The 24,180-nt window shown below is 45.9% G+C and overlaps 1 protein-coding gene across 7 annotated transcripts in view; it reads left to right on the top strand.

Moving 5' to 3' along the window:
- The window catches only part of LOC119185246 (uncharacterized), a 312,525-nt gene that overhangs the window by 11,766 nt on the left and 276,579 nt on the right, over nucleotides 1-24,180 (top strand). For all 7 annotated transcript variants that reach the window (XM_075879550.1, XM_075879553.1, XM_075879554.1 and 4 more), the window contains exon 2: nucleotides 6,417-6,478. In XM_075879550.1, coding sequence (XP_075735665.1) covers nucleotides 6,431-6,478 — 48 coding nt within the window. In that variant the 5' untranslated portion in view covers nucleotides 6,417-6,430. The remainder of the gene's footprint in view (nucleotides 1-6,416; nucleotides 6,479-24,180) is intronic.

Here is a 24,180-nt window from a genome sequence, read left to right as displayed (position 1 = left end):
CAACGCAAACCAAGAGATATGGCGGATGAGTCGAGAGAAAGGCTTTGAGGTGGTGGGAATAAACAGAGAGGTGCATAGGTGGGGTTGTTTTCAACAAGACAGAATTCACTTCGATGGGCGGCTAGGTCATGAGGTGGATTGGCGACTTGCAGGACACGCAGTAGCTTTTTTGGGGGGCAAGCGAGTCCTTCGGAGTGCAGGATAGCTAGTAACGAGGAAAACAACCAGGGAGACTCTTCGACAGGTGGTATGGTTAGATACGATTCCAAAGTGGCACCAATATCTAAGATAGGTAGAGTCCGGGGCATAAATAGACGTAGCCACGAGCACCGAGCCAATTCAGACATAGGGTATAATAACATGCAGGTTGGTATTAACAGGCTGAAGTGGGAAGAGATAGAAGAACAGCTAAGGGAAGAGAGGCCGATGGTATACGGTTTTGTAGAAGCACATCTCAGGGACATGGAACAACATCTGAACAATCAGGACTACGCGTGGGAATATTGTAATAGAGCAGAAGGCAGCAGAAAGGGGGGTGGTATTGGGGCATTCATTCAATAAAGTACAGACTGGCAAAGGGTCAAGCAGGAGTGCAAGGAACATTTATGTCTAAAAGGGAAAGTGGCCGGTCAAATGACACTCCTTGGTTTCATGCACTTGTGGACGGGAGCAAAGGCCAGAGAGGAAAACCAGGCAATGGTAGAGTGTATATCAAAGGATATTCAGGAGTTAGGAAGAGAGTGCGAGATAATTATACTAGGAGACATGAATGCGCACATAGATGATATAGATGGGTATACCGACCCGACAGGCAAAATGATCATGGATATGTGTGAAAGGCTTGATTTGATCATTTGCAACAGTACCGAGAAGTGTGAAGGGCAAATAATATGGGAGGTAGGAAGGCTGCAGTCGACGATAGATTATGCGCTGATGTCACATAGGATGTATGATAAGCTGAGGAGAATGCACATAGATGAAGGAGGCTCCAGAATTCTGGGTAGTGATCACAAACGTATCAAGCTAAGTTTTGGAAGAGCAGTGAAAGTGGGAAGGAGACAAGATGAGCAACTACAGGAATATTTTTATCCAGAAAGGCAAATTGAATTAGCCACTAAACAAATTGAGAAAGTAATCACGGACGATAATAAGACAGTGTAGACATACACGAATCTAATTAGACTCTTTGAGCTAGAGCTTGCTAAGACGCATGACAAGTCACCCCGGAAAAGAAGACACAAACCCAAAAGTTCGTGGGATGAGGAAGTTAAGAGAGCCATAGCAAAACGTCAGGAAGCCTCTAGGGAACACAGACATGCTAAGCAGTGGGGTGAACCGACAGATGATGTTGAAAGAAAATGGGAAACCTTTCTAAGCTGTAGAAGGGATGCATCCCTTCTGATCCATGAAAAGATTAGAAGAAAGGGAGCTCAGTGGCTGATAGAAGTACATAAAAAAGATACAAAGGCAGCTGCAAAATTTTGGAACCATCTAAACTCCCTAAGAAATGAGACGAGCCTAGAGCAGAAATTTATAACTACAGCCCAAGGTGCTAGGCTAGAAGGGGACGAAGCTATTGAATATATAAGAACAAGGGTGACAGAAAAATTGCGACAAAGAAGTACTTTATGCACCACAATAGACAAGGACGAGTCAAGTGGTGCAATGGCTCCATTTTCACTACGAGAGTGGGAAAGGGCTGAGAAAAGGGTTCCTAGTAGTACATCAACAGGCCCAAATGGCATTCAAATTATGCTGATAAAGACATTAGGTCCGAAGTATAAGCAGGCTTTGAGAGAGGCAGTGAACAAAATAATAATCTATGGTGAAGTTCCCGATGGATTGAAACTTAGCAGGATGAGCATGATCTATAAAGGAAAGGGGGACAAGGCTGGCATAAACAACTACCGTCCTATAACAGTGACATCAGTGGTCTACAGGCTGGCGATGCAGATTATAAAGGAAAGACTGCAGGCATGGATAGAGGATGAGGGGGTGCTGGGGGAACTGCAGAATGGGTTTCGGAAACACAGGAGGTTGGAAGACAATCTGTTCTCCCTGACGCAGTGCATCGAAATAGCAGAAAAGGAACACAGGCCCCTGTGGCTAGCATTTTTGGATATCAAGGGAGCGTACGATAGCGTGGTTCAAGAGGAATCGTGGGGAATATTGGACACACTAGGCGTGGGACATGTAGTCACTAATCTTTTAAAGGGCATCTATAAAGGTAACAAGGTAGTTATAAAGTAGGAAAGACAGGTATCCAGCCTGCAGAGGTAAAACGGGGGCTTAGGCAGGGGTGTCCCCTGTCACCCTTATTATTCATGATGTACCTACAAGGATTACAGGCCAAATTAGAGAGAAGCGGACTGGGCTTCAACATCTCTTTAGTCAAACAAGGAAAACTTATTGTTCAGGCACTACCAGCATTAATTTACGCAGATGATATAGTGCTAATGGCCAACAACAAGAAAGATTTGCAGAGATTGATGGACATCTGCGGTAATGAGGGAGATAGGTTTGATTTTAGATTCAGTAAGGAAAAATCAGCAGTCATGATTTTCAATGACAACGAAGGTAGTGAGCTTAGAATACAGGAGGTCACGCTAGAGATAACAGATAAATACCAATATCTGGGCGTATGGATAAGCAATGGGACCGAGTACCTGAGGGAACACGAAATATACGTGACGACTAAAGGTAACAGGAATGCAGCAGTGATAAAAAATAGGGCACTGTGGAATTACAATAGTTATGATGTTGTGAGAGGAATATGGAAAGGGGTCATGGTTCCTGGGCTGACGTTCGGCAATGCGGTCTTGTGCATGAGATCAGAAGTTCAAGCAAGATTAGAAATTAAGCAACGTGGAATAGGTAGGCTTGCTTTAGGAGCTCACGGTAATACACCAAATCAGGGAGTACAAGATGATATGGGATGGACATCATTTGAGGGCAGGGAAGCTAGCAGCAAGATAAAATTTGAGAAGCGATTGAGAGAAATGGGGGAGGAGCGTTGGGCTAGGAAAGTTTTCAGCTACTTGTACATGAAGAATGTCGATACAAAATGGAGGAAGTGAACCAGGAGATTGACTGGTAAATACTTAGAAAACAGCAGGTGGCCAAACCAAAAAGAACTATCGGTTAAGAAGAAAGTGAAGGAAACGGAGACTGACATGTGGAGAATGGGCATGATTAAGAAGTCCGGACTAGATATCTATCGAACTTTTAAGCAGGAAATTGCCAAGAAAAGGATCCATGATAATACTCGGGGTAGTTCTCCCGTTGCCAGGACGGGAGTACTGCGAACCAAGACATATCGGGCCAAATATGAAGGGGTAGACACAGTATGCAGTGCGTGTGGAGAGGAAGAAGAAACTGCCGAACACTTGACAATGCTCTGTAAAGGGCTTCACCCTATAGTTCAGGATGATGGCGAAGAGTTTTTCAAAGCACTGGGGTTTAGGAACCGGGAGGGCACAATAGACTTTAAGCGGGTAGACTTAACTAGAAGGAGGTTATGTGATTGGTGGCTAAAGTCAAGGCACGAGTGAAAATTAAACCATTCACTGCAAAGTACCAGTCCTGAACTTCACTATTTAAAAGAAAAAAAAAGATAAATCAAATTTTTGGTTGACTAAGTAGTACGGCTAGATGGCGCTAGCCGCCACCCAATCTAAAGGCTGCAGCCACATCAATCCATCCATCCATCCATCCATCCATCCATCCATCCATCCATCCATCCATCCATCCATCCATCCATCCATCCATCCATCCATCCATCCATCCATCCATTCATCCATCCGTCCGTCCGTCCGTCCGTCCGTCCGTCCGTCCGTCCGTCCGTCCATCCATCCATCACCGCAGCGGGCGGTACCAGCTAAGTCTTTTTCATCTGCGGCCCCTAGGGGCGCGTCAGTTGAGAGTTGTTCGAGGCCTGCAACTGTACACTGCTATTTCGGAGGCTATGCAAAGTGTTGCGTTGTTGCACCGTCCGCCACAGGTGACGCTAGCGACCGAGAACATTCTAAAATGAAGGAGGGAAAGGGTGTGGCAGCCGTTTTTTCTTCTCATGCGGCAGGCATGTTCTAGAGGAGGCATTGGTACAGTACGGTTCACTGCTAGGGGGAACACGCAAGCGTGTGGCCGGTGGTCCGCGGGGCGCCAACTGCTGGCGAGATTTGGAAATGCGGAGCATGCGCGCTGAATCGCAAGGGCGGTACCTGCCCGCGTCGTCTGCTACTTTCCCGCCCTACGCTCGGCGCGCGCTAGCGACAAGCTTGCTTGGCTCACTTCATCGACCATCGATTTCTATGTCTGTTATCAAAAGTGGCTGGCTGGCTCGAAGAGCGTTTGGAAAGCTTACCATTGCATATTTTGCGAGAACTTACACCAGGCTACGCGAGTGATGGGCTTTGTTATCGCTTTCACAGAATTCCACAGCTTGGGGCGTATTCACTCCCAGATCACATTTTCGGCATAACTAGTTCTTAAAAGCGGCATGTCTAGAGTACCTGAGAATGAAAGGCTTCAAATAGTCGAGTTGTACACCAAACAATGGAGCCAGCATGCTGTCACTGCCATCACGACAAGGCCACTTTCTCGTTACCAACGTAATCATCAGCATGACGAACGTAATTTTATGAGTGCCTGGTTTTGTCACGCGTAGTCCTATTTTGCTTACACGGATCTGTATTTTATTTTTAGTCCTATTTTATTCGTAGTCCTATTTTATTTACACAGATGTGTTTCATTACCTTTGCACTCATCAAATGTTTCGAGGCCACAGATCTGACCTCGCCCCGCCGTGGTGGTCTAGTGGCTAAGGTACTCGGCTGCTGACCCGCAGGTCGCGGGTTCGAATCCCGGCTGCGGCGGCTGCATTTCCGATGGAGGCGGAAATGTTGTAGGCCCGTGTGCTCAGATTTGGGTGCACGTTAAAGAATTCCAGGTGGTCGACATTTCCGGAGCCCTCCACTACGGCGTCTCTCATAATCAAATGGTGGTTTTGGGACGTTAAACACCACATATCAATCAATCAACAGATCTGACCTCACTCGACCTATCTGCCACAAAGATTTTAGGAATAATGTTTTCTTTGTTTACTCCGTGGTGTTCTACGTACGCAGTTTTTCAGCGCGCGTATTGGTGAAACGTAATTATTTTTGGTAAAGTGAACGCTATCGCAAATTCCTAGTAAGGAGCTTCTCTTGTTTCCGCATCAACGAAGAAAACGCGAGTTATAACATTTGCTGGGTATGGCAATCCACAATAATTACATAATTTTGTGCCCCGCCGTAGTGGAATACAATGAAGTATATTCAAACACGTGTTTCCTTAACATTTTCCTAAGTACTTAAACACATGGCTTTTTTTTCGCGTTTCGCCTGTATTCTGAAATCGGATGCTGTGGCCATGAATGGAATCGCAACAAAGCTGTCGAGAAAGCACAACAACAAACGTACGGCACTTTTTTTCTGAGCGCTGATTAAGCGGGGAGGAGCAGGGAGAGTAGCGGGGACATGAATCGCATCACGGAAAAGCGAACGCGCTATCCAGCGCACTGCTAGCGGCGGACTGGAAAGTAGCAGACGAAACGCGGCAAGCCCCACCCTTTCGCGTCTATGTGCATGCGCTGTGTTTACAAATCTCGCCGCCAGCCACGCGTTGCCGCGTTCCCTCCAAGAGTGGACCATACTGTACATTTGTCCCGATTGTTTCTTTTTGCAAATGTATAAAGTGAAGAAAAAAAAAGCTAAGAAAAAAAATCACGATTCACCAGGTGTTCTTTGGCCGACACCTGTCACGTGCAGGCAACGTTGGGCCCAATGCACAAGCCACAAAACATCCCAAGCCTCGAGTCGGTAGACTCTGGTAGGTGTTCTGCGGTAGGTGCAGAGAACACCTAAACACTACCATTTGGTAGTTGTTCTGTGGTAGAGCGTTCTAGAACACCATGTCAAACAGTTTCTCCGTGTAGAACAGCATCGCGATGTGCTACAGTTGAAGTGCTACGCTTCGTATGTACATTTTTTTTCGCCTCAGGTGTGTTTATATATCTCAGCTATGTTTACATATTACATATCATAGTGTGAACTTTTCGTTTGGAAGAAACATTTATGATTGTTACGTTGGTGCCACGAGTGCCATACGCCATGTTCTTCGAGTACTTGAAGAGTAACATCAACATTTTGATGAAGAAATCGTTATCTCGTTGGTTTGTTTTCGTCAACGCAATAGCAAATGAACCATGACTGTCGCAACACCTTAAATAACGAATAGGGTGTACTTTGTGCCATAAAGAGCCTCGGCAGCGAGACGAACTCGTTGTTTCCCTTTGTGTTTACAGTTGCCAACAATAGTTTCGTATTGCCTGTGATGTTGCTGAGATGACATCCCTTATTTACTTGTTTCTTTAGGTGCCCGTGGAAGAATGGCAGAATCTTCCGAAAATCCAGACACCGCCACTAGTAGTCCAACGGTAAGCCGTCACATCCTCGCCGGCTTCTCACCTGAATCACATCTCAGTGTTCACCGTCTTGTTTCTGTGTTGATTCACTAATAATGAAGGTCATTAGCTTGCTGTTTCTTCCGTGGGGGGGGGGGGGGGGGTTATGCTGTTCTTACTTAGTAGGTGTGAGCAAGAACAGCATACCTTAGTAGGTATGCTGTTCTTGCTTGTGTATTGGTTAACCTTTATTGCTGTTAAATTTTTGTAAGGAGACTGAACCGCAAATATGCATGTTCACACAGTGCGATTTCTGTCCGCAATTCCGCGCTCTTATATCTGAATTGCCGTCCTGTGCCCTTTATATCCCATTCCTCTCTCTTTCTCTCTGTGTACTTTTGTACGGATATTTCGGTGAAAGCTTATGCGCGGAAAAATTACCTGTCATCTTTCCGTGACATGGTCAGCACTAAACTGCCACTATTGCCTTATTTACGTGTCGTCGGTTTAAACGAACGAGTTTAACTCACTGATACTTAGTAGCTAGAATTCATTCAAGTTCGATATAACTTGTCTGATATGAACTACTCAGCTCGAAATATTGCAGCAGCCGTCAGCGTGTGTCACATAATGCATTTTTTCACTTTGTGTTTAGCACTTTGTTCAGAGGGAACAAATAACCACATATAAAGTTCCGTCTACATAGAACAAAATGCTGTGGCTTTGTGGTGTGCTGCATATAAGTCTGGCTCAAGATTACTAAGACTGAATTGATTGGCCAATTATCACATTGATTTCAGCGCTCAGTGTATTGTCAGTTGTTCATTTGCGTCCTTGATTTTCGTGCTGCTGCCCACTTTTGAAATTGTTGTACAACCATGATCTGGTGTAAATGGGCAACAGAAGTGCTTTAAATTGCTATTTGTGACGTCTAGTGGCGAGCTTATTAAGAGCATTGCTCTTGCCATGTGTTTGACAGTGCAGTGCTCTTAACAACAGACAGCTTGCCACTAGAGGACAATTTTGACATACGCTCTCATGGCTCATACAAGTTTTTAATGGGTGTACATGTGTACATAAGACTCACATTCTGAAATTGAGCATAAATTTTTTATTGGGTTGCCATTGAAGTGCATTATTGAAGATTATTGTGAAATCTTGTTATTGTGTGGAGAAAAACAGTGGTCACAGCAAGGCACAATACATACAAGGCTGGGATGTGGATTTTGCCATTAAACTGTATCAAGGTACTTGACATTCATTATTTAGGCAGCGTGAAATGAAATGATACTTCTCAGAAGCTACAGACCCACACACTACACCTATTGTCAGATACACGAAGAAACGAAACGAACTGCTGCATTTAAAGTTTCATTCGAATGGAATTGCAATAGCATGACTAGCATTGCATTTGATTCTTTCAAGAGCACCTGTTAACAAGGAATAAGTTCTTTGGCAAGCCGTATTTACTTATTAAGGTTTTGTGGGGGGGTGAGTACGAGTCAACAGCGAAGCTTGTGATTGTGATAGCAAGGCACAGGAGGGGAAGTGGTGCGCCATGCTGTGCCAATCTGACCTGCTGCGTCAAGTCACGCCTAAACGGCAATTTGCACGTGCAACGCCAAATTTAGTCCACAGTTCTATCATCTTCAGAACAACAATCGTGGGATACTCAAAGGACGCAGCGGCGTCCATATCAAACTACTGATTTCGGATAATGCTTAAATCTTGCGCCACACCGTTCGCGCATCATCTTTTGATGCGCGAAAAACAAGTTGGTGATGTTATCTGACGCCCAATCAAGTTGTGCGGCTCATCTGAAGTTACCAGGGGAAGTTCAGTGATGATTACAGGTACTCAGCGAGGAAGCATAGATTTCGACCCTCCCGCCTGAAGCATCTGACATGCCCCGAAGCGATTTTGTCGTTGCTCAATATTGTAAGACCCGATGGCAACGACTACTAATACGCTGTATGGAGCTGACAAAACTTAACTGTCTCGCTCGCGTTGTCGTCACCTCGTAGAAGAAAGCGTTCGCTGCATCCGTATGCTGGGAAAGATGAGGTTTTTGAAAAAAGAGTAGGCCCTGACATGTGCACAGGGTGGTCCGCGTTTACAAGTGTGATTCCAGAATCAGCTACCAAATTCGAAAGTTGTTTCTAAAAAACTAAATCACTTGTGGTTGTATAATTCGCCACATATCAGCACAGTACCAACGCGAGCGTATGTTGAAAGTTTTATTGAAATCAGTCAATATCGAAAAAACACCGGAGTTCTCCTTTAAGACGGGCTCGTGTCCCCGCCGTGGTGGTTTACTGGCTAAAGTACTCAGCTGCAGACCTGTAGGTCACAGGCTCGAACCCCGGCTGTGGCGAGGGCATTTTTTGATGGAGAAGAAAATGCCATAGACCCGTGTGCTCAGATTTGGGTGCACGTTAAAGTACCCCAGGTGGACGAAATTTCCGGAGCCCTCGACTACGGCGTCTAACATAATCACATGGTGGTTTTGGGACGTTAAACCCCACATATCAAATCATCAAAGTGAGACGGGCGTGCATCTTCTCTCTGCTTGAGCAATCGATGGCAGTTCTGACACCTGATGGGATGCTATTGCGTACGACCTCCAAGAGAGGAAAATCAGCGATCTCGTTTAATCTTGGCTTCAGCAGCGCTCATCACCCCAGCTTGCGCAATTTTACACGCGGGTCGAACGTGCAATGCACGTGAAATGGTACCTATAGTAGTTTACACTGAACATGGCGACGGTGACGAAAACTCGTTGTGTGCCATATAATTTCTATCGTAACAAAAAATTTTACTTAATTGCTTAGCAGTGGCGCAGCGACAGCATCTAAATTTCCTCGTGGTTCTCATGTTGGCTGTGACAATTCAATTATGGGTACATACGTTTTAACATTGCTTTTTATAGAGCCCTATAGGTTTAGTATGAAGATAAATTTTTTTACACAGTAGCTCATATCTAGCCTTGAGTTGCTGTTCATTTTGAATGGGGCATTTTAATCACATTTCTGAACATCACAACATTTTAACATTGATTTTTTTCGTTCGTTTGAGGTCTAGTAGCTGTCCGGAATGCCGCCTATGTTTTTTATTTGAGTTGCTGCACTTTCACTTTTGATGTTTTAAGGTTCAATATTGTTGCGAGGCAGTGGGTATGGCTCCGCCGTCGTAGATACATCAATGAAGAAGAAGTGAATTAGGCGCGCGAGATCCTAGCAGCCCTGGGGTGTCACACCTACCTGTAAATATTGCAAATACACTCGTTTCTCTCTTCTGTGTATTTGTAATCCCCGTAACAATATACGTGAATTTAGGGTAAGCCTGGTCACTTGATCAGCATTGCATGCTTAGTAAAAACCACTGAAATGTTTTGTGTTTGTCAGAAAGCGAAAATTCCAATTAAGAATGATGTGTTGCCTGAAAAATCTTCCCAAAACTGAATTTAGATGCTTCAAAAAACCCGTTTTGCTGCTCCAGAGTTGCTACAAAGCTCTCTTTTTACTGCTCTAAGGCTGCTCCAAAACTGCATTATTCCTTCTCCCAAAGCTGCTCCAAAATACTGAAGCCCACTTCCACCCCTAGAGGCAGTAATATATAGCATAGTTTCTGTTACAGGTTCAGTTCTTGCACTTTTGTTTTGTACTGATTGGAAAAAAATGACTAGTGGTTTGCTCAGTTACATTTAGGAAATAACCACATTGGTGTCTAGTGGGATGTTCCTGTGAACTCTTGATCTCGTAGTAGTGATGCTGGCAAAATAGAAAAACAGAGTAAAAGGGCATAGGTTACTAGCCTACCAGTAACTTGGACAAATCAGCGACTACAAAATACTGAGAACTCTGAAGTGGCACGATGTAGATTGCTGCCTTCTATGACAATGTGTCAATAACCAATCGGTCTATAATATTGTACGTGACATTCATTTCTGTTCAGGTTATGTGACCACCACCTGTTTAAGTACACTTTCTCATTAAATTTCTATAGCACATATGTGTCTATGCATGTTCAGATGCATGTAAGTACATATTCTCACTAGTGGTGGTTCGAACAGGTGCTGGCTGCTATATCTAATGCTTTGGTTCATAGCTTTTGAGAGATCTCAAGTGGCATGCTTCTAAGGAGTAATATGTGCATGTCAAGGACCTTCATCTAGTCAGGAATCAAATTTTAACCTTGTATTTATAGAGTGTAACAGCCATGGACAGTAGGATATACAAAAGAAGATGCAATTAGTGAGGGGTCTTTAACTGCAGCACTTACTTTTGTTTAGTTTTGACGGAGCGATAGATGCTGCTTTTTGTGCTCTATAATGAAGTAAGTGCCGCATGTTACATCCACATCCGTTAGTCCTAGTGTTTGAGCTAGCACGCCTACTGTAACGAGTGCAGAAGGTTATGTTAGGTAAGTGGTGTTTTTTCCCGGCCGGCAGGTCACATAATGAGTCGTCATAGCTCGACAGAGTGGGCATATTGATAGGCTGACAAGATATCATCAGCATGACAAGATGTGCACTTGTAATGCCATGTCCCAACTTCAGCCAATAATATCACCAAACGACCAAAATATACAGCTTGACATGTGCTTACACTCCCTTAATGTTTTTCCCTGCAATGAAAACAACGGCATAAACCATTTTTTTTTTCATTTGCACCCATAGTTGAAGAGCCAGCACAAAATTTGTAAACCTCAGTATTTAATTTTTTCTTAGTAGCTACTGTCTCATTTGTCATAGCACTTTTGTCTGAGAACAAGATGAAAGTTAAATTATGTGCTCTTACGCTATGGTCGGAAGAAGTTTTTGATTTCAAGCAGTATTTGAGGGCCCTGTGACATGCTTGGTCTGCTCAAGAAAGAATACTATCAGGTGACCGCAAATACTGGTAATGTCACTTGCCGCCATCTGCCATGTCATCAATGCTGCTTTTTCTTCTGCTGTTGAGTGCTTCTAGTGCTTGTTTTCTTGATCATCAGGCTAGAGGTCTTATCTAGTGTGGTGAATGGCCATGGAGCTGGGAAGAGTGTAACACCAGTGTCACACGGTCACATTTGATCTCAGTTGGGCCTGATGTAGACCACACTTCTTTATCATGATTGTCTTCTTTACACAAGCTGCATAAGAGAGCCAGTCACTGTTCAGCAGTTTGGTGAGGGTTGGGTTTAGTCACGACCAGCAGTGCACCATGTGACAGCATCATAAAAAAATGCGGTGAGAAAAGCACCATTCTCTTTTTGAATCTCGCCCAAGGCTGTCACCTTGATCTTATCCAACTGAGGTAGCTATTTAACTCAATTGGACAAGATCAGCAGGACGGTGACCAAGGAAGTCTGAATCCGCTAAGGAGTGTGTAAGAACTCGCCTGCGAAATCAGCTAGCCCTGTGAATGGATGACCCTAGAGCGTTGCGTCTATCCCCTGCCGTCATTGGCCGAGAAGCATGAAATGAGGGTGTGCTAAGCCATGACGAGTAAGAGGACTGAAGCGGTGTGCGTTGAAGGTGTCGGGCGTGACCCTGCCTGGAGCCATCGCTAGTGCAGATCTTGGTGGTAGTATTAAATACTCAAGTGAGAACCTTGAGGACTGAAGTGGAGAAGGGTTCCGTGTGAACAACAGTTGAACATTGGTCAGTCGGTCGTTCTGTTTCAGCAGCCACGGTATTTGACTTGCTGAAAACATTTTTGCTCCTGTCATTTATACAGTCGCATGTTCAGAAGTAAATTAAGAAAGCAGTTAAATCACAACATGGGTATCGTATAACAGTGTGTGTGTTACATGTAAGTACCATAATTTATGCTTTACTGACTCAGTGACATGAGGCAATGCTGCGTTGTAAATGTATGCAAATTCCATGTACATATGGCGGAGCTCAAAACGGTTATCTGTCCACAATGTGGTAGAGAGCTGTAGTTTGTTTATAGATTTTTCTAACGTTCGCGCTACACCTTTACCAGTGTGGTTGATGGCAGCCACGGAGGAAGGAAAAGGTAAGGAGAGGCCCTGACGTCACTCGTTGTGAAGCCGCGATGAAGCCGGAAGTCGGCCATATTGAGTAGGCAAATTCTCTCTCTTGTTTACATATGAATGCGAAGCAGAAGGCGCGACTCCCTCTCCGGCTCGGAGAGCACGTGGGCTGCGCAGCGCGTGTGTCGTGACGATCCGAAACTAATGGAACTGGGCTCATCACTCAGAGCCAGCGGGACACCTTCAGCGAAATCGCTTCGTCCGAGTAATAACAAAGAGTAACAGCTCGCTGACAACGAAGCAACTACGAAAGAACGCGCGCTAGATGCACTGACAACGGCGAGTGCTTTCACGTCATTAATTCAGCAACTTTACAGACAACACGATCGGTCGTGCGCCTTCTACGGTTGCATTCCGCCACGCGACTGACGCAGCGTCCTGCCACTGTGTCCGTGTTCCGCGTGAAACTCACCTGCGTCAGCATTCTGCGACCGCGGTGACTGAGCACGGTGCTAGTGACAGTTGAACGTGGTTGCTGTTACGTTGAGATTACATGCAATGCTGGTGGAGAGTGTACCAAGCGGAACAGAAAAGGTGTTTTAATACGCACATGCAAGTTGTTACTGTACACACACAACACGAAACTACGTATGTACACATGGTCCTCACGGCGTCTTGCTGGGCTCAACAGCGTCGTCCGTTGTCACAAGCAGGAGCACTGCTCAACCGTCACTGACCTGCAAGGCGTTCGTCGTCATTCAGCTTCGTCATGGTGCTCAACGCCATTTCGCTGAACACTAACTGCTTCATCCGCGTCATCCGCCGCACGACACATGGATAAGCACTTGTTCTACGCACTGTTGAAACCCCGTGATGGACAAAGAGATTTGTAAACGTTGCTAAGAGTAATGTAACAGCCAGACGAACACTGCGTAACCAATAACGCGGCGCAGAGCACAGATATTGTCCGCCACGGCTCAGCACAAGACCTGGGGAGGCACACATTCCGCCGCCAGCCGCGGCCGCTCACTGCTAGACCAGCTTCACTGCGCAACACGTAACCATAACAACGCCGCCATTGTGCCTTCTGAATATGGCCGCCTTGATGTCATTTCCGCCACATTTTTTACGCCCTGCGCCGGCTGGGCATGCCCTCTCCTTACCTTTTTCCTTCCTCCGTGATGGCAGCAGTGGAGCCAGTAGCGGCATCTTGTGGCAATTCGACCCACTACACTATAATTTTTTTCTTTTCAGCCTTGTCCCTGTTTTTGTCGGAAAAAAAAAGTAATGAGAATAGTGTTAGTTCATGATAGTCTCAACGTCAATGTTTTACAGAGGGGTAGTTAGCAGATAAGTCACTGCAATGTCAGGTTTCTGGGTCTCTAGATAGGCTTTGCTAAATCAGGTGTCACGACCAGTGTTGTCCATCTCGTATACATCTCTCTTGATCTGGCCAAAACTCGGGACATAAATTGCTTATGAGCGCAGCCCGCTTAATGAAGACGAAAAGTGGTCTCCGCTCAATGTCTGGTCTACCGGTCACACCGCTGCTGCTGCTGGTTTGAAATATATTTCATCCACAGCCTCGTCAATATGGCGTCTCTATTCCGTAACATATTTGGTGGAGGTGGAACAGTCCCCATCCTCACCACGAAGCTTCGCAGTGACCGCACTGTCCAGCCTCCGGCGATGGCTTCTAATGACAACACTCCCTCACCGCAATCACCTGGAGCGCCAGCTACTACGTACCTAGCGATGTCCCACCCCTGTGATCCCGGTACATTCTCCGCTCCGCCTGGCCTTGACGTCGACTACTGGCTCCGCATGTACGAGCGCGTTAGCCTGTCTCACCGATGGGACCCAACCATGATGCTCGCCAACGTAAGCTTTTACTTGGATTCCACCCCGTGTGTATGGTTCGACGCTCATAAGGCCGAGCTCACCAGCTGGGACATCTTCAAGGACCGACTACGCGACATTTTTAGGGACCTGTCCGGTCGACAAACGGCCACACGACAAGAACTCGCCACCCAAGTACAGTCATCAACCGAGTCGTATGTCTCGTACATACAGGACGTGCTCGCGTTGTGCCACAAAGTGGACGAGCAAATGACCGAGAGTGACAAGGGGGGCCACATACTCGAGGGTATCGCGGACAACGCTTTCAACTTGCTCGTGTACAACAATGTCACGACCGTCGATATCATAATTTAGGAATGCCGCCGCTTTGAAATGGCCAAAAACCGCCGAGTTCGGCCTCAATTTTCACGGCTCCCTAACACGGCTGTCACGTCAACCTGTACCGATCTCAGTGCTGCAGCACCCTTGCACGTGAATGTCACACGCATCATTCGGCGCGAGCTTGAGGCGGCCTGTCCGGCGCCGTTTCATGCACTTGCACTCGACTAGGGCACCGTGCAAACACCTCCAGTGGTCTTAGTTATGGAAGTCGTGCAACAAGAAATTGCTAACCTTGGTTTTCCTGTCACCTGCTCCATCTCACGACTGGGCTATAGACCGATGCCAATAAATGCACCACGCCACGAACCATACACTCTGCCCAGATCCCGCAATCCGACTGTGTGGAGAACAGCAGACGACAAGCCAATCAGCTTCCGCTGTCACTGAGTTGGACACGTCTCCCGCTATTGCCGCAGCACTTGGACCCCCCCCCCCCCTCATTAGAGATAATTTTCTTCTTCTTCTCGGCCATACGAGGACCCCCATCGGTATTCGCCCAGCCGTGAGTATCCTGCTTCCGACACACCTAACAGCCGCTCTGGTGCGCGTGCACCGTCACTGCAACGCCATCCTTCTCTGTCGCTCCTACCCCACCGCTATTCATCGCCGACTAACTATGGATCTTTCCTGATGGAAAATTAGATTATGCAGCTCCTGGAGGTAGTGCTGCATCAAGTGCGACTGACCCGAATCCTTTGTTGACGCTACTTACTAATAAGAACTTGCTGGAAGTGCATGTGGACGGTCTTTCTTTGACGGCTTTAGTTGACACTGGAGCTCAGGTGTCTATAATGAGTGCTCGTCTCTGTCGCCGCCTAAAAAAAAGTACTCACGCCTGCCGCAACACAAGCCGTCCGTGTTGCCAATGGTGGAACTGTAGCTTTCATTGGAATGTGTACCGCTCGTATTAGCCTTCCCGGCCGCCATGTTCCTGTTTTATTTACCGTGCTCGACAGTTGCCCTCATATCGTCTTCTTCGGTATGGACTTCTTATCGACGCATTCTGCCCTGATTAACTGTTCTGCCGGCACTCTCTGTTTAGAACTTCCTCTTCTCCTGAATTCCCACCCTGAACTCCTGAACAGTGCACCACTGACATCTTCCGGATACCACCTAAAGCTCTCACATTCGTTGAATTGGCAACACCCTCTCCTGTGCCCGACGGTGATTATATTGTGACGCCTATTCTGGATGTTCCCCTGGCGCGTGACATTACTGTCCCACACTCCGTGTTAACCATGGCCTCTAACCGAACATATTTACCTGTTATCAATTTCGGTTTTATAAAACAAGTGCTACCTCAAAGAATATCCGTCGCCACGCTAAGACCCTTAATTGACGACCACGTCACCTGTTTTGCGGTAGACGTATGTCCCGATCACCCACGTCACTCGCAGGATACCAAGTGCTTGGATGCAACCTTACGCTCCATGATCGCCCCGAACCTCGAACCTGAGAAGTCAGCCGCATTCTGCCGTCTTCTGGCTTCATACCGCGACATATTCGATATAGACAGCCGTCCACTCGTCAAGCACCGCATTAACACAGGTGATTCTCATCCCATTCATCGGCGACCATACCGGGTGTCTGCCACCGAGCGTAAAGTAATTCAACAAGAAGTCACCAAGATGTTAGCCAAGGGAATCATTGAACCCTCTTCGAGCCCTTGGGCGTCCCCCATTATGCTCGTTAAAAAGATGGCACGTGGCGCTTTTGCGTGGATTACCGCCATCTGAATATAATCACGAAAAAGGACGTTCACCCTCTACCCCGAATCGATGACGCTCTCGATTGTCTCTATGGCACCCGATACTTTTCTTCAATAGACCTACATTCCGTCTACTGGCAGATTGCTGTCGACGAAAAAGCCCTAGTGAAGACTGCATTTTTAACTGCAAACGGCCTATATCAGTTCAAGGTCATGCCGTTTGGGCTATGCAACGCCCCAGCCACGTTCGAGCGCATGATGGACTCTCTGCTACAAGGGTTCAAATGGTCAATATGTCTATGTTATCTTGACGATGTTGTTTTATATTCTCCAACATTTTAGACCCACCCTCAGCGGTTGTCAGCTATCCTCGATATATTCCGCACTGCAGGCCTTCAATTCAACTCGTCAAAGTGCCACTTCGGACGCTGGCAAATTACAGTGTTTGGTCAACTTCTCGACGCATCTGGTGTGCAGCCGCACCCGGAAAAAATTCGTGCAGTCACCAGTTTTCCTGTACCCCGGTCAGTTAAAAACGTCTGTTCTTACTTAAGAAGGTTTGTAAAAGATTTTGCAACCATCGCTCGAGCTTCTGAAGAAAGACGTCCCGTTTACGTGGTGTACCGACCAAGTTGCTGCTTTTTCTCATCTAATCACGCTTCTGACGACTCCACCTATATTGGCTCACTTTGACCCATCCGCTCCGACCGAAGTCCGAACCAATGCTGGTGGTCACGGGATTGGAGCCGTCCTAGCCCAACGCCAACAGGAACACGACCGAGTCTTCGCCTACGCTAGCCGCCTCCTCAAAGCTGCTGAGCGCAACTATTACATTACAGAGCATGAGTGTCTCACTCTTGTTTGGGCAGTCTCAAAGTTCCGCCCATATTTATATGGCATAATTTTCTCTGTAATAACTGACCATCATGCACTATGTTGGCTTATGTCACTGAAGGATCCTACTGGCCGGCTCGGGCGCTGGGCTCTGCGACTGCAAGCTCTGCCAAATCAGGTGTCGCCACCAGCATTGTCCATCTTGTATATTACTCTGGTGATCTGGCCAAAACTCACAACATAAATTGCTCATGAAAGCAGCCTGCTTAATGAACTCACGGCTTTTTGCTTGGCTTTCCTATTTGGCGCTTTTACTAACTTCAAAACTCAATCATGATTCATTTTAGGCTGCAGTTCTGGTTGCTGTTGTACACACCACATGCTGGTGTGCCTGCAATGCAGTGTAACCGTCAAATTTTCGTGGCAGTACTCCTTTTAAGTGTTGACCCAACCACAACTATGTGTTAGCTATGTTTATTGTATGTATTCCTTGCTACACATAACTTTTTCATACCTGTTGTGTTTACTGAAAGCCTTTTTCATCACAATTATTGCGCCTTCAAAATTCTGTAAAGCACATAGCGACGGCAGGTTTAGAATTTTCGGTTAGCAATGAGTTTTGCCAGGCTAGAAGCACTTGGGCTACACGCAGGGACATATTGTAGGAATGTCAAGCATAAAAATATTTACAATTTCATGTTTAGCATATTTGTAAATTACCTATCCAGCTACTTGAAAAATATGACCACTTAAAACCTGACAGTTTAATAAATACTCCAATAAATCGAAAATAATTCCTCACAACTGGACAGATCTGTAAGTAAATTTCTAAACCCCGGTCCTGGCAATTCAAAACTGAGCGAGTTCTTAGAGCAAAAAAGACAGCTGCCCCGTTATATTGCAGACAAAAGGCCAGTGACGATAAAATGTCGGCTTGAATGAAGGCACATCACCACGCAAGCTGGTCAGGAGAACAAGAAGTCATCTGACATGCTAGAGGTTTTATTTCTTGATGGGATACGTAGTGCTTATCTATTTCTTCTTTTAACTGCAAGTAGGTGCAACACAGTCTAAATAAAAGCTTGAGAGTCCTTTCCTGAGTTTTATACTTTTATGGCAGTGACACATAAGAGTAACATAATGGACACCAAGAGATGGGAAACATAGCTGATGATGACAGAGGGTAAGATGGTGGGATGAAATATATGTACTAATCACCAGGCATAAAATGGAAACTGCTCACATAGGATTGCACCCCGCCACAGTGGTATAGTGGCTAAGGTACTTGGCTGCTGATCTGCAGGTCATGGGATCGAATCCCGGCTGCGGTGGCTGCATTTCCGATGGAGGCGAAAATGCTGCAGACCCGTGTGCTCAGACTTGGGTGCACGTTAAAGAACCCCAGGTGGTCAAAATTTCTGGAGCCCTCCACTACGGCATCTCTTATAATCATATGGTTTTGGGACGTTAAACCCCACATATCTATCAAATTATCGCACAGGATGGCAAAGTGGAGATCGTTAGGTGAGGCCTTCGTCCAGTGGGTGAGCATAATATAGGCTGAGTATGATGGTGCAGTCAAAGGAAGGGTGGAATTTTAACATTTCTTGCACACAGTATGAAAGAGGTAAGCATATGTGAGAGGACTTGCCGCCTTTCGTTGCAACCTACAGTCTCGGTGCGCATTCATGAAAATTTTGTCACTTATCGTCGCGGGTTGAGTCTAATGTAAGCATGAGGTAGGGTTTCAATACAATTATCATTCTTGAAGTTGAACATAACAGTGACGAAGTGTTTCCACTTTGATGCAGAGTGCGTTTGTAATAAAGAGAGGTGCTATGCAATCATAGCATTTCTATGAAATTTGGCATTCTTAAAAAAAGAAGAAAAAAAGAAAAAGACTTGTATATGTAGTTGCCACGTACTTCTGTTATAAGAAACTGTATAGCAGTCAATTCGTGATACCGCCTATATCAACTGTAAAAATGAAGTGTGGGTATGTGTGTGTACATGCGCATTAGTATGTAATGATACTAGATATCTATAGCTGTCCGAATTATTTTAGAGCCCCCTCCCTTCCCCCCAAAAACGAATTTTTTTATGAGGTGCAGCTTTTTTTGTAAGAGGTGTAGCTTCCAGGTACTTGGCTCTTGTTGAGGAAACCAACCTTAGCGTAGATACAATGAATAATAATCTGACGAGTATCATTACGGAGTGTGCAATGGAAGTTGGAGGCAGGGTAGTTAGACAGGACACTGGCAAGTTTCCCAGGAAACGAAGAACCTCATTAAGAAGCGTCAAAGCATGAAAGTCTCAAGTACAACAGACAAGAAATAACTGTCAGAGCTTTCTAAGTTGATAAATAAGTGTAAGGTATCTGATGTAAGAAGGTATAACAGGGAGAGAATCGAACATGCTCTGAAAAACAAAGGAAGCGTCAAAGCTGTGAAGAGGAAACTTGGGATAGGGAAAAATCAGATGTATGCACTAAGGGACAAAGAAGGCAAAATAACTACCAATATGGATAGGATAGGTAAAATAGCGGATGGGTTCTACAGAGATATGTACAGTAGCCGGGACAACCACGACCTTAATACTATAAGATCTAGCAGTAACCCAGATGACACCCCACCAGTAATGATAGAAGAAGTCAGAAAAGCCTTGGAGAGCATGCCAAGAGGCAAAGCTGCTGGTGAGGATCAGGTAACATCAGGTCGCCTGAAAGATGGAGGACAGATTGTGTTGGAAAAATTAGCCACCCTGTTTACGAGGTGTCTCCTGACGGGAAGAGTACCAGAGTCTTGGAAGAACGCTAACATCATCTTATTACATAAGAAAGGAGATGACAAGGACTAGAAGAATTACAGGCCGCTCAGCTTGCTCTCTGTAGTATACAAGCTATTTACAAAGGTAATTGCTAACAGAGTTAAGAAAACATTAGAATGCAATCAACGAAAGGAACAAGCAGGATTTCGAACAGGCTACTTAACAATCGACCACATTCATATTGTCAATCAGGTAATGGAGAAATGCTCAGAATATAACCAACCACTATACATAGCCTTTATAGATTACGAGCAGGTGTTTGATTCAGTAGAAATATCACCAGTCACGTAGACACTGCGGAATCAGGGCATCGATGAACCATATATAAACATCCTGGAAGAAATTTACGGGGGATCAATTGCTACAATATTGCTTCATAAAGAAAGCAACAGAAAGCAACTCATGACTACGTAGTTAGACGAGGAGAGCAGAAAGGTTTCATAAAGAAAGCAACAGAAAGCAACTCATGACTACGTAGTTAGACAAGGAGAGCAGAAAGGTTGGTCTTAAAATTAATCTGCAGAAAACGAAAGTAATGTACAACAACCTCGGAAGAAAGCAGCGCTTTGAGATAGGTAATCGTTCACTTCAAGTTGTAAAAGATTATGTCTACTTAGGGCACGTAATAACTGCAGAGCCGAACCACGAGATAGAAGTAACTAGAAGAATAAGAATGGGGTGGAGCACATTTGGCAAGCACTCTCAAATTATGACAGGTAGATTGCCACTATCCCTCAAGAGGAAGGTATATAACAGCTGTATCTTGCCGGTACTTAGTTACTGAGCGGGAACCTGGAGACTTGCAACGAGGCTTCAGCTTAAATTGAGGACGACACAGCGAGCAATGGAATGAAAAATGGTAGGTGTAACCTTAACCCCCGAACGCAGAGATGTTACTTGGCTCGCGACTTCGACTTGACTTGAGCAAGTCGGCGTCAAGCAAGCAGCGGACTTCAAAACGCCCAAGTCAGCCTTTGCGTTTTATAGATGCTCAGGCTGTCTTGCTAGGTCAAGTCAAGAACGAGCTTCAAAGCAGAAACACGCTGCTAGCCAGCTAACGAGGGTAATAATAAAGTTGTTCGCGTAAGGCATGTGTTACAGCAAAAAAAGACCATACGTTTCAAAAGAACTATAGAAACGAAGGGCCACAAGCTTTTTTTTTTGCCATTTTACGGCTAACGAGCGGCACGTGGTGCCTCCCGCCACAGCGATGCACAGTGTTGCTTCTGTAAAGTGTTCATTGCCCGCTGGTTTTAGTGGCCACCCAAATGCGGCGCGTTTCTCCACGGTTGTTTGTTTGGAGGCGAAACAAGCATCGCGTTGGGTTCTTTTGTTGTTATTTTTTTTCAATCTAATGCCATGGCGTGTACTTGTGCTTAACTGACTCACGAGGTAACGCGATGTTAACGGTATTCGCCTTTCTGTTCGTCTGTGGACATGCTTGTAGTGGGCTAGGGCGCAGTTATATATGAAAAAAAAAGTTCTGGGAACGAATGTGATTCGTATCCTTTTATTGAGCATAGTAAACAAGAGAAAAAGGGGGGGTCGTGACATTGCCCTCACCAGAATTTCGTCTGGCGGGGTGCAGCAATGTCTCGCTGCATGATGGTGAAGGGGATCAAAAAACTCGTGATAGGGCACCTTTTTTTTGTGTGTGTGGAATTTCACGTAGCGTTGTGCTACAAACGATGCCTTTCTGAGCGAGAAACAGCGCCTTAGATGGGACAAAAGGATAGACGAGGCACACAGACACAGCGCCGAATCAATTTTGTACCGAAACAGAAAAAAAATGTTTTAGAAAAAAACAGAAATAGCCTTTGCGGTTACGAAACACTTCGGCGTCGTCACTACCAGGCTATTAATACGCACGTGTGTGTAGTCGCCACAACCTGTAACGCCAGGGAACTCAGCAACTTCATAAAAGTCCCGCGTAACTACAGAAAATGCTGCCGGTTGCGGAAAGCGCACCAGCATCGCGTAGAGGTGCTTTGCGACGAGTAGCGTAACTTTTCCTACTGCACAGGAAACTGTCGGTTACGGAATGCGGACGAGATTCCCGGTGACTGCTTGGAATGTGCCAGCGCCGTAAAACGTGAGAGCCATCAGTAGCTGTAACACTGGAGGCACAGAGTGTCTTCTGTTGTTCCCACTCTCACGGAGTGGCAACATACCCAGCAGCTGCCGCACGGCGTTCTTTGTGAATATGTATCGAGCGTGGAATTGTTCTTCGTCGTACTACTCCATCGGATTTGCTCGGTTACGTAAAGCGGGTCCAAGAATCTTTGGCAGGCAGTGCGCCTCAGAAAATGCTACGCTTATGGCGAGGTAAGCAAACTCAAAAGCGGCCACCCTCCGCGCTACGTCCATTCGACAGGTGGCCATGTTGGAATAACGCGTGAAGTCGCTTTCAAGCTAGCCCCGCGGCTGACTTGAAACGTGTCCTGACTTCGACTGAGCCAAGTCGCCTTCAAGTCGTCCACAAGTTCGAGAACGGTTTATGGTGACCGGCAAGACTGTCGTCAGTCAAGAACGAGTCAAGTTTGAGTCCAGTAACAACTCTGCATTCGGGGGTAAGAGACAAGAAGAGAGCAGAGTGGATTAGGGAACAAACGGGGGTTAAGAAGAGGAAATGGACGTGGGCCGAGCATGTAGCGCGTAGACAGGATAGCCATGGTCGTTAAGGGTAACTAACTGGATTCCCAGAGAAGGCAAGAGAGTTAGGGGGAGACAAAAGGTTTCCCAGAGAAGGCAAGAGAGTTAGGGGGAGACAAAAAGTTAGGTGGGCAGATGAGATTAAGAAGTTTGTGGGTATAAAGTGGCAGCAGCAAGCACAGGACAGAGTTAACTGGCTGAACATGGGGGAGGCCTTTGTCCTGTAGTGGACGTAGTCAGGCTGATGATGATAATGATGATGATGATGTAGCTTCTCAGTATAGCTCAGTATTAGGTGTAACACCAACATAAAGCAAAAAAAATAGTATGGATTAATAAGGTGCTTGTTTATTTTTTTCATTATTGTGGTTCAGTAAAAGCTCGTTTATCTGGACCTCGTTTCCTAGGAAATTCGATTAACTTAGACTCGCGGTGCGGTCCCAGCGAAATTGTGTATATTTCACTGGGGTCAAATGTTCAATAACTGGGAGGGATTGAGCTGGGCATCGGTTATCTCACACAACTCCGCACCACTCCGGATTCGCGCGACCTCGACGGCTTGGAGGCTCAAGCACTGCTTGCCGTAACCGACAGTGGAACCGGAGTTTTGGAGAAACTGAAACCGAACGAACTGCAGCAGAAAATGATCATGATGATAGTGAATAAAAGGGAAGTGCCTAGGTGGCACTAGTCAGCACCCGGCGAAAGCGCGTGGGCTACCGACACATCTAGTGTCTACTAACATCTGGTTGCTACGTCTGCTGGGGTACTTCGTGACTTGGTTCTTTGTGTTGTGACTTCGCGTGTTGCGGCTGTGTGTGTGTGTGTATTTGCATCGCTGTCGCATTTTATACTGATGGCGACCGTCACAGGAGTCAAGCGGCCACAGCAGCCAGCAAATAATCTTGAAAAGACAGGTGATGATATTGAAAGACATGAACGCAGGTGTTTGTGGGCGAGAGATAATGAAGAAGTAGGGTGTTAAGAGAAGCACCTTAAGGGACTATGTCAAGAACCATTTAAAAGTTTTTGAGGCTTTTGACAGCGGCAAATTCGCTGGTAAACGAAGACAACTAAGGACTGCAGCACACCTGAAGCTGGAAGACGCACTGATGCGGTGGATAACAGACATGCGGAACAGCAAGCTGAAAGGATCAGCCGTCAGCACCTGTAACTCTAACGCTGCGATGCGTGGCCTCTGCTCGCTTGGACTGAGGTTAGCGCTAACAAGCGCTGAAAATGGTATGCTTGCTGCAGTTAATGATAGATGTAGCGCACGTCCGTTTCACTAGTAAATTTGCGTTTCGAGTCTGCCTGACTGGCAGGTCGAATGCACTCACTTCGCATCCCGTTTTCGCCATCTTTTGCTCATGGCTACGTTATGGCATCCCCATGGCGATTGTTTTTGTGTACTTACCTCACCTTATAGCCAACTCACCTTACGAGTTTGAATTGCCAGCTGCTGCTCAAAAGGAATTGCATACTTAAAAAATGG

The sequence above is a fragment of the Rhipicephalus microplus genome, chromosome X, assembly GCF_043290135.1.
Source record: "Rhipicephalus microplus isolate Deutch F79 chromosome X, USDA_Rmic, whole genome shotgun sequence".
Taxonomy (NCBI): domain Eukaryota; kingdom Metazoa; phylum Arthropoda; class Arachnida; order Ixodida; family Ixodidae; genus Rhipicephalus; species Rhipicephalus microplus.
The sequence above is the reverse complement of the archived record's forward strand: the minus strand, read 5'-3'. Positions and strand labels throughout refer to the sequence as shown.